Genomic DNA, 11,908 nt, shown 5'->3' with positions numbered 1-11,908 from the left:
TTCCGAAATCAAGAAGACAAATGTTGAAGGCCCAGCTATGGGTGAAAATGGCAACTGGTGGGCTTGGGTAGGCCCACCAGCTTAACTCTCCCTCCTTTTTTTCTTTATTTCATATTAGTATATCATATGTATGTATCGTATATGTAAACAACTCGTAGTATATTGAAACTTAAAACACCGTTAGAACCTTAGGGAATTCGTGTAGTTCGCTAAACAATTTCTCAAAAAAAAAAAAATGCTTTCAAAAGTATGTCACGGCTTACTACAAATTGCATGAAAATGGTAAACTTCAAATTTTTACAAATCAATTGAGTGAGAAAACTGGAAATTGAAAAAATATATATAGTCTAATGGATTTGAACAAAAGAAATGGACTGTTTTGGTTTTTAACCCCTTAAAGAAAGATCTGGGAAAAAGTTTGATCATTTTGGACTTGGATAATTTAATTGAGATATTTTTGGGCCTTATTTTGTAGAGTTAAATTTCGGATGTAATTGAACCCAAAAATCAAATTTTCAAGAAAAACACAAGTATAAAAAATAGACCTTTCAAACTTGTGAACATAAGGCTGTTTCTTTAAAACTTCTTTGGGCCAAAAGCTCAAACCTTAAGGTATAAAAACAAGAGAAAACACATTTGAACCCAAGTTTGAAATGAGATGGCTTTGTTGTGGAATATAGTTGATAATATGAGCTTCAATGGACTAAAAGAAATAAAAGCAAACTCTTTTCTCTACTTATATTTATCAAAACCTATACTATTTTTTGGAAGGAGATATACTCCATCTATCTTTTATACATATAATAAAACTTATAAGGACAAAAACCATGACATTAGGACTAAGTAGTAGGAACTCTACTTAAGAGAAACCTTAAGTGTGTTTTTGGTCCGAAAATGAAGTGAATTTAACTTATATATTTTCCGAAAGAAACAAATTTTTATCCTTGAAGATATTTTTGTCAAAGTGGAGTTTTATGATCAAAATGACAATTTTTTGAAAGAAAGAAAACATTTTAACAATAATCACACATTGAAGCTCGTTGGTCAATCGTATTCTACGGATCCTCAATACTAGGGCGCTTAAAACCTTCCCTAGGGGATCACCAGAACTCTTACCTCGAACTTTGGTTTAAACGGTTTTTTCTCTTGTTGTGATAACCCCTTTTACCCGGTTTTCCTAATTTTCATTATAAAATTAGGTGGCGACTCTAAAAATCCAAAATCCAATTAGAGTACCAACAACCTCTTAGTAGCTTTTTTGCACCCACGTAAAAGTGAACTGTAAGATGTGTGTGGATGTGTTTATGAAAGAAATTGATGCAAGGAAATTACTTAAACTTGACCTAGAACATGAAAGTTAAGGTAATATGCATAGGCTGTTTTGGAAGGAGTTGTGGAGTAACTCTTGGGCTGAATTGGAATTTGGATGCAAATAAAGATTACAGGGGAAATGCTTCCCAAATTTATGCAAAGTTATTTACGAACTTAAAGAAGTATTGTAAGGAACTTTTACAAGTTGTTTACGCTTTCCTTTAGCTTGGTTGTAGATTGGCCAGTGCTGGAAGCATAAGTCGAGATAATAACGTAAGCGAAAAAGGTATGTTAAGGCTAACTTTACTTCTTTTGGCATGATCCATACGAACGAAACGTAAACGTAACGCTACTTCATAATGATTCTATTCTTAGCAGCTAAGGATGTTCTATGTTGATTCAAGTTGTAATATTATTCTTAGCAAGTTCTTCTCTAGATTTTATATGCTTCATAGAGTCACTTGTTGATGGAAATGCTATCTCATAACGATGTTCGAAGGTGTAATGACCTTATGTCACTCCGACATATTCAGGATGTACTCTTATCATATTCATGCATTGTGTATACATACTATAAGCCCACAGGCGTGATATACGTGCATGCTTATATTATATATATATATGGGTTATGGGGAAGGTTACGGCATTATATACGCACTACCACCTGATCAGCTGGTCACATGATGATGATTATGCCCACAGAGCCCTATATGATACGATAGGATGCCTACAGAGGCTTGACAGGTGTTATATATATATATTCCCTTCATCCTATGTACTTTCATGTCTCTTTTATGTTACTTTCATGCCTTACATATTCAGTACTTTGTCAGTACTGACGTCCCTTTGCCTGGGAACGCTGCATTTCATGCTCGCAGGCCCTAATATACAGGTTGACGATTCTCCCAGTAGGTTATTAGCTCAGCAGGCAGTGTCACTACACTCCACTTGCTTCGGAGTTGCCGTTTTGGGTCAGTATAGATATGTATACATGTTTATAAGTATGGTGGGGCCCTATCCCGACCTTATGACGCTTATGTACTCTTTAGAGGCTTGTAGACAGATGTCATGTAAATAGATATTTGTACGGATATCCATATCGGCCTTATAGCTCAATATATCTTATGCATGCATGTTGGGGTCGTTTCTTGTCAAGCTTTCTATATGCTTATTCAGATGTCTTAGGGCAGCCCTCTTGGCCCACTTATGTGTCTTAGTATGGTTATGGATATATGTCACGATGGTACCTGGCAGGTAGCCCAAGTGCCCGTTGCGGCCTTTAGTTTAGGTCGTGACATATCAATCCCTAATGAGCATGTGACTAGACAATATCTAGATTCAAACAAACTTATAGGCATATTGATGATTTAATAAACTTAGCTCAACTCACATTTTGATTGAAACAGTATCCAAACTAAACTAAATTCTTAAGAGACTCATCCAGGACGCAACAAAATACCAGGTTTGGTACTATTTTGAGACTAAATGCAAACTATAATCATGTAGGTTTACCACAAATAGTCATATTTATCAAAAGCAATTGAATCAAACCCCTTAATCCAGTCAAGTCGTATTACCGCGTTCAACTACTACTGCATTATGCATAAGTGACAATATAGAAATGCTAAACACTAATCTAAACTTAATACTTACATGAATAAACAGTGATTATACTACATAGATCTACTAATAATCATGCTTAACATAACAATAACACTAGACATACATATACATAATCATACATAGCATAAGCACAAAAATTACTAAAAATAACTAAAAGGAGAAAGAATTACGTCTTGTAGTGGTAGCCTATGCCGAGAATGGAGTGCTTGAGGGCCTTTCTTCTCCTCCAAACCTCACGTACCACATAACCACAAAGAAATCAAAGATTTCAGACAACAAAGACCAAATTTATATGGAGAAAATAGTTCTGAACGAATCAAAACCCATAAGTGTACTCGCACAGGATCAGTGTAAAACCTAATATCGGTTCTTCCTGAAAATATGCAAGTACATGTATATGTGTTTGTATCTTGATAAAAATTGGGGTTCTTTATATAGAACCCACAAAGTCTTGGGTTTCAAACCAACCATAATGGAGTATTTGCAATCAAACGAGACAAAATCAATTAAAGCAAATGCAGAAGAGCAAAAGAGGGGTAACCTCACCTCTTTAACGGTTGACTATGGTGGTTCTAGGTGAGAGAAGGCAAGAGCATTAAAATCTCTTGCCCAAATCGGCTTGGAAACATTGTAAAAAGTAATAGCACACTGCATTTTTACTGGTTTTGACAAAGAAGATGATGATAGAGAGAGAGAAACGTAATGGGCGACCAGGGTTTTGACCTTATACAGACACAAATTGTGTTTGTATATTTTAAAGGGTCATTTAGTTAATATCTGAGGTTTTTTGGATCGGGTCTCATCCTATGGGCTGGGCGTGGTCGCTTTTTTAAAAAAGAGGGAAAAGTCGAGGCCCAAGCATATGTATATGCATGTGTGTATACACCTGTATATATACGCATACATATGCATAAAAGGGGAAATTTGGTCAAAATGTGGCTACTAGTTAATTTAACAAATAGTCAAAATTAAAAGTATAGAAATTAATTAATTATTTTAATTATAGCCAAATTAAAAGTAGAAATTGATTAACCTTTTTCAAATATGACAAAATGCATAAGATAAATTGGTTATTTCGAATATAGCGTTAATTAACACATAATAAACAATTGGCTATTTCAATTATAGCCACAATTGACTCATGCAATTAACATAAATTCAATTGTAATCAATTTTTGCCAATAATTGCAAATGTAGCCAAAAAAAATCATAAAAGTGTGTCATAATTGATTATCTATTTAATTAATCAATTTTGTTGATTTAACGAAGTAAAATATTTATCAGTTTGATATTAATAGTCTAAACAGTTAATTAAATAATTCTTGTAAACCATTTCTAAATTAATTTTTGACAAATACACTTGCTATTTATACGAAAATATGCAAAATATTTAAAATGACATACAATATATATTTGAAACTATTTTTCCAAATGAAACAACAAATTATTATCAGATAATTTGTAAAATCACTTTGATTTGTAAAAATGCATATTTCACTCCGTTTGACATTCAAGAACTTAGAATAATTAAATAAATTATTGGAGGGCCTAAATTAGGTGTCAAAAATGACAATTCAGGAAGAAAGTCAAAGGAAGTTGCTTGTTACATATGGAAAGGAACCTATGACAATACTTGTAGGAAGGAATCAGTACTTTCAAAACAAGCAACAATTTGCAGCTCAGCAACAATTCACACATCAACCTCATGGTCATCACAACATCCTGGGGAGAAAACCTAGTCTAGTGTGTGAACACTGTGGCTACAAAGGACATAACAAGAAGAATTGTTGGTGTCCCTGCAGATTTCAAGAAGATGAAGGGACAAAGTGAAGGATTTAAATCTCAGGCTAATAACTCAACTGTTGGGACAAAAAATAGCTCAGAAGGACAGTTGCAAGTTCATGGAGGAGGAGGATACTTCAATAGAGAGCAATACAATGAGATACTCAACAAAATATATCCAACACCATCACGAAATTATAGGTAAGATACAGCAGGTACAAGTCTCTTTACTGAATAATAGTTTAGATCTAGAAGAATGGATTATTGATTTAGGAGCATCTCACCATATAACATAGTGTGACAAAATGCTGAGTGATATTAAAACAGTGACTGATTCAAGGAGAAATAGAGTTCAAGTGCCAACAGGCAACAAAACTCAAATAGAACATACAGGAAATGCAGCTATACTTGATGGATACACATTGAAGAATGTACTACATGTGCCAGATTTTAAGTTTAATTTACTTTCAATATCCAAACTTACCATGGATTTAAGGTGCTTTGTTTCCTTTTGTCTTGACCTGTGTGTGTTATAGGCCCTCTTCACTGGGAAGGTGATTGGGATTGGTAGAGAATTAGATGGGCTTTACATATTAAAGAATCACATAGAACCAGTGATTGTAGCAGTTGTAAAAGGCAGATTAAATACTTTGGCATTACAGGCTTGGACATGCTTCTATTGGAGCCATGAAGCATATACCACTACTGAAGAATAAAATACATCAAGATATACAACATGACTGCATGGTTTGTCCTTTAGCAAAACAAAGGTAGATTGAAGTTTCCCATTAGTAGTACACAATCCGCTAGCTTGTTTCAACTTGTTCACTTAGATGTTTGGGGCCCTCATAAGCAACCTACATATGATAGGAAACATTACTTTGTTACAATAATTGATGACTATAGTAGATTTACTTGGGTAATATTGCTACAGTCTAAGAAAGAAGTAATTGTTGTCTTAAAGAACTTCCTTGTTATGATATGTAATCAATTTGTTGCTAGAATAAAGATTTTGAGATCTAATAATGGCACATAATTTTTCAATAATCAAGTGAATGAATCGTTACTTAGTTATGGCATTATTCACCAAAGCAGTTGTCCATATATACCACAACAAAATGGTGTAGTGGAAAGAAAACATAGACATATCTTGGAGATGGGTAGAGCACTGAAATTGTAGTCTCACATACCGGTCAAATTTTGGGGGGGAATTGTGTGCAAACAGCTGTTAATTTGATAAACAGATTACCCACAGTAGTGCTGGAAGGAAAATCACCAAGTATTGTTTAGTAAGCCTCCCAGACTAGACCACTTAATGGTTTTTTGGTTGTGTTTTGCAAGTGTTCTTCCTAGAGGAGATAAGTTTGAAGCCAGGGAAAGAAAGACTGTTTTGTTTGGTTACTCATCTACTCAGAAGGGTTACAAGCTATATGACATGGAGAGAAAAGTGTGTTAATAAGAAGAGATGTGAGCATTAGGGAGGACATTTTTCCATTTAAAAGAATGGAGGCAGATAATGTTGATTTGCCTTTAATTTCACCAGTTGCTTCTGTTGCAGGTACACCAGATGATATTGATGTTGTTCTTGCTGACTGTGATGATTCACCTCCCCACATTGATGCTTCTTCACCACCTCACTCTGAGGATGCACACAATATTTCTTCTGAGGAACCTGCAGAGTCACTTCTTGAAGGAAATCAAGTTGATCAGGGTGAAAGAAGCATAGATAGAGCAGTTGATCAGGCTACAGACAATCATGTTACAGAAACTGAACAACCAGCTCATGAACCTATTATTGCTGCAGCTGAGGAACCAACTCAAGATCCCAAAAGAACAGGAAGAGTTTCAAAAGCTCTCATCTGGATCAAAGACTATGTTGTACCAAACAAGACTAGTCTATATTCTTTTAATGATCATGTGAGCTATGATAATCTACCTAGAAAATATCAAAGATATCTTACTGCTTTGTCAGCTATAGTTGAGCCTCACTCATTTAAAGAAGTCTCCCAAGATAAGAGATGGGTTGCAGCAATTCAACAAGAGATTTCTGTACTAGAAGACAAAGAATACTTGGACAATTATTGATCTTCCTACTGGTGAAAAAGCAATTGGATCCAAATGGGTATACAAAGTTAAGTACAAGGCTAATAGTGAGGTTGATAAAGTCAAGGCTAGGTTGGTTGCAAAGGGGTACACTCAAAGATAGGGCCTAGATTATCATGAGACTTTCTCATCTATTGCTAAAATGGTCACTGTTAGGATAGTAATCAGTTGTTGCTGCTTCTCATAGGTGGGATCTTTCCAAATGGATATTAACAATGCCCTTTTGCAAGGTGATTTGAATGAAGATGTCTTTATGGAACTTTCTTAAGGTTTCCAAATACAGAGGGAGTAAAAGATCTGCAAACTCCGCAATTCTCTATATGGGCTTAAACAAGACTCAAGACAGTGGAATTAGATGCTCTTTTAGGAGCTGATTATATTCAAAGTGTCCATGATAACTCTTTATTTACCAAAAGAAGTAACAGTGATTTGGTGGTAATCATAGTCTATGTTGATGATCTTCTCATCATTGGCACCAGCTCAGTCTTAATTTAAGAAGCAAAGAATACACTTCATCATCATTTCAAAATGAAGGACTTGGGATATCTGAGGTATTTCCTTGGTATAGAAGTGTTAAAGACCAAAGAAGGAATTTTGCTCAATCAAAAGAAGTATGCATTGCAGCTTATCTCAGAAGCTGGTCTTAGTGCAGCTAAGACTATTAGCACCCATTTGGACCTTAATCAAAAGCTTACTAGTATAGAGTTTGACAACTTTAATGGTAACACACAAGATGCTGAATTTGAAGATATCACAACTTATCAGAAGTTAGCTGGAAAATTGCTTTACCTGACAATTACAAGGCCTGATATTTATTTTGATGTTCAAGTGTTAAGCAGTTTATACAGCACCCTAAGTCTCACATTAGGATGCAGCCCTCAGAGTTGTGAAATACATAAAAAGATCACTATGAGTGATTTGCTGAAAAGAGAAAGTGTGACAGAGCTAATTGGATATTGTGATTCAGATTGGGCTTCTTGTCCTAACACTAGAAGGTCTGTTACTGGTTATATGGTGAAACTAGGGGATTCCTTTAATTCATGGAACTCCAAGAAACAGCAAACAATGAGCAGAGGCTGAATACAAGAGCATGGCATTAGTAGTTGCTGAGTTAATTTGGTTAATTGGTTTGTTACAAGTTTCTTTGCCTATCAAGTTTTATTGTGACAGGAAGGCATCTATTCAAATAGCAGGGAATCCCATGTAACAAGCTGTTTGGCCGTTACGGTACTTTTGACCTTGTTGACCTTTTTTTGAGCTCCATTAGCTTATATTAGATTTGCGGGAACAGCTGGCGTTACGGTTCACGTTTTTGCGAGCGCATAAAAGCTACTAAGAGGTTGTTGGTGCTCTAATTAGATTCTAGTATTTTTAGAGTTGCCACCTAATTTATTAAGGGAAACTAGGAAAAACTGGGTAAAAAAGTTTATCAAGCAAGAGAAAAATTCTTTTTGGACCAGAGTTCGAGGTAAGGATTCTGGTGATCCCCTGGGGAAGATTTTAAACACCCTAGTATTATGGATTCGTAGAATACGGTTGTAACGACCCTTCCGGTCATTATGGAAAATGTAGGTTCACCCCGCAAAATAGAACCTTCCCAAGGGTAGAACGAGCCAGTAGAACTCGATTTTGTAAGCTTAAGAGCTGAAACTTGACTTGCTTGTGATGTTGTTTAATTTTTATTGAGTCCGTTGGGGGTGACGTAAGGAATTAGAACTCAGTTGAAAATTTCAAGGCCATGGGTGGATTCGTATGATGTTTTTATGTCTGTGTTCATGTTTTGGTTGTGTTTGTGAGGCTTCGAGTGAAATATGGAGTGAAAGGGGGGAAAACTGGACAAAAAGTCAAGCTCACTGCCCAAATGGTACCGCTGAGGAGGTAGGAGTACCGCTGCGGCGGTACCGCTATAGTAGTGGGCTGACCGCTTCCAGCGGCCAGCCATTTCTCTTGTGGCCGCTGAGGCGGGCTATGGCTCGCTACCGCGATACCGCTATAGCGGGGGATGGACCGCTATAGTGGTGAGCAGATTTTCCTTGGGTACGCTATAGCGGTCACTTGGCCGCTATAGCGAGACCGCTGTAGCGGTTAAACGACTGCCGCAGCGGTCGACAGGGGGATAGAATCCGTGTTTTAAAGACTTAGTCTCATATTCTTTATTCATAATAAGCCAACACAGTTCCCCACAAGCACCCAGGGTGAAAATTCAAGCTAGGGCAAGAAAACTCCTAAGAGGTAAGTTTTATTTATTCCTTCCAACCATTCCACATCTTTATGATTATCATCACTCTTGTGGGTCTTTAATGGTGGAATTGTAATATAAACCCTAGAAATTGTTAAATCTTTTAAACTTGATGGGTTATGGTTATTATCACTTATTTATCATCTAAAGGCTTGGGTTAATTTCTCTTAATCATGAATTGAATCCTTAGAGCCATAAACTAAGTGAATTGAGACCTCAGGTTCTATAAAATGCAAAGCTTGACCCCCGAAAAATCGTTTTCGTGGGGAATGTTTATATAATATTGTTATAATTTGATGATTAATGATTACTAGTGGCCCCTCGATAGGTCACACACCTAGAAAATCATCCACCCATTGGAATAAGGTAAAGGGAAGGGTATTCTTGAATTGGTACTTGTGATTGAGATATTGTGACTCACTGACCTTCTATTTCTAGACTTTGAGCGTTCTGAGGCTTTAAGGAAAGGAAAAGCTATAGTGAGTGACTACAAGCGTTGTTCCACTTTTACGTTTGAGGGAGGTTATGGTCTACTTGAGTTAGACTTTGGTTAGTTGATTGTATGTTTTATGAATTCTTTAGGAGGAAGCATGTCTAGTTTTCATGCATGATATTGTATGGTTGAATTCCTATGTGAATGCGATTGAGTGATTGTGTAGGCTTCGTGCCACTATTCCGGTGTGTTTAATCTGCAGTGTATGTGTTTGTGATGAGAAGCTAATATAATCTTCTCGGCGATATTGTGATATGAAATAATGACGTAAGCATTGATAATGAGAAGGTAAGGAACACTATCCTGTAAAGAGGTATTGGAAGTCACAAATGTGACCTAGATTACGGGCTCGTGGTCTGAGGCTAGTTTCAAAAATGAGAGGTACATTGATATGGCCCGTGTCCGAGGTTCGTTACGGAGCGGAGGTTTATGCTCGGGTCCGAGAAGTGGATCGAAAACGAGTGTACATGGACACCATGGGTCCCCTTCAAGTCATGACTATTGAGCAATGACATCAGTTAGCATGTGTGTATAGTGATGTGGTTATTGTGGTAAACTTATTCCCATTGTGGCTTCCTGGAACGATGACTTTCGAATTTTGGGAATTTTGTAATAGTTAGAACTTCCACACTTACTTTAGTATTTTATGGCATGACTTATTTTGTTTATTTGATGCTTGAAGGGGTAATAACTGACTAACTTGGTTAATATAAAATCGGACTCGAATGAATAGATGATTGTGTGTTGGTTTGCCCACTAGTAGTTAGTATGAGTTCCAGTCATGGCGGGTTGGGTCGTGATAACTGTTCACCAATGAGCTTCAATGTGTGATTAATGTATTTAGTTGCTTAAGAGTATTTACTTTTCCGCAAAATGTCATTCTTCTATCATAAATTCAAAATTTTGGCAAAGTATCCCCCTTAAAATGGGGGTTTTGGTTTCAAATATCAATATAAGTGTTCAACTCACTTTATTGCTAGGCTAAGACACACCCGGGATTTCTTTCAAGTAGAGTTACTAATATTTTAGTCCTAATAAAATGAGTTTAGTACTTGTAGGTTTTATACATATATATAATAAAATATGGAGTATATCTCCTATTTTATACATAATATATACACAAGAAATGAAAGTTTTTATTAAATCCAATGTTTTATTTATTTGAAGTTCATATGGGCCAACTCATAGTCTAGTCCAAATTCCATCTTACTTCAAACTTGGTCTAAATAGCATTCCCTTTTTTTTTCAGTCGGCATTATTTTGGGCTTCTCGGCCCAAACAGCTCAAAAATCATTTAAGTCCAATTTCAAAGAGTCCATTTCTGTTACCAAATGGTCACAAGTTTTAAACTTTCAAAATTCCAGAATTTATTCCAAGTTTTTGAAGTATTTTTACCAAAGTAGTTCCGCCCAAAACAATCCTTGAGTTGCATCTTTATTGCTTTACCTCAAATTTCATTTTTTTTTTTTTTAAATCTCAAGAAAAAGCAGGGCTTGTTCCAGAGCGGCTTCGAGGCCCCAAAATGAATTATCAGATTTTTGCTAAAGACGGAAGGCCCAAAATTGATTATATTTAATCACCTTTTTAAAAACCTTTGAACCGTATCAAAGCAGTTCTTAAATTTTAACACAAATCTGATTTAAGAACCATATTCATGCCAAGTTATATTAACTGAGTTTTTTTTTTTTTTAAGATTTAGGCGACACCCAAATATACTATGCGTTTCCTAAGTTCTACACATGTTGTAACGACCCATTTGGTCGTTATAGTCCTTACGGCATTTTTGCCCTTTCTCGAGCATTAATTGGCTCACTTTTTACCCAAGGGGACTATTGACACTCTTCTCGAGGTGTCTAGATCGGATTCGGGCAACTTTTTGTGAAATATGGGCTTAAAGTGAAAAATAGTTGACCAAAAGTTGACTTTTGGATAAACGGATCTTTTTCAAAAATTTGTCGATTTCGAGAGGTTCGGATGGTTGTTTAGAACTTGTGTGTATGTGGTTCGGTTTTCAATGCACCTTGCATTTTGGGACTTGGGTTGGGAAATTCGAATTAAGGTATCGGGGGTTGACTCGGTCAAAGAGACCTCAGTTAGGAATTTTGAGGGTACGAGCGCGTTCGTAGCGTGTTTTTATGTGTGTCTATGTGTATGGTATGTGAGCAGATGGCCTCGGGAATTAGTCGGAAAATCAGATTGAGTTACGAAACTTGGGTGAGTTTTCTGGTCTGGTGCCTGCTTTGGCGGCACCAGCATCGGGGCAGCGGTACCGCTGGAGCGATCACCTTGCCGCTGGAGCCGTCCAAGACATTTGGGCATGACCGCTGAAGCGGTCAATGGACCGCCAAAGTGGGTGA

The 11,908-nt window shown here is 36.5% G+C and overlaps 1 protein-coding gene across 1 annotated transcript; it reads left to right on the top strand.

The window, feature by feature from the left end:
• The first annotated feature begins 7,347 nt into the window (after nucleotides 1-7,347).
• Nucleotides 7,348-7,899, top strand: LOC132035029 (uncharacterized mitochondrial protein AtMg00810-like). Its single transcript, XM_059425352.1, has one exon. The coding sequence runs from the start codon at nucleotides 7,348-7,350 to the stop codon at nucleotides 7,897-7,899; it is 552 nt and encodes a 183-aa protein (XP_059281335.1).
• The last annotated feature ends 4,009 nt before the right edge of the window (nucleotides 7,900-11,908 follow it).

The sequence above is a fragment of the Lycium ferocissimum genome, chromosome 10, assembly GCF_029784015.1.
Source record: "Lycium ferocissimum isolate CSIRO_LF1 chromosome 10, AGI_CSIRO_Lferr_CH_V1, whole genome shotgun sequence".
NCBI lineage: Eukaryota > Viridiplantae > Streptophyta > Magnoliopsida > Solanales > Solanaceae > Lycium > Lycium ferocissimum.
The sequence above is the reverse complement of the archived record's forward strand: the minus strand, read 5'-3'. Positions and strand labels throughout refer to the sequence as shown.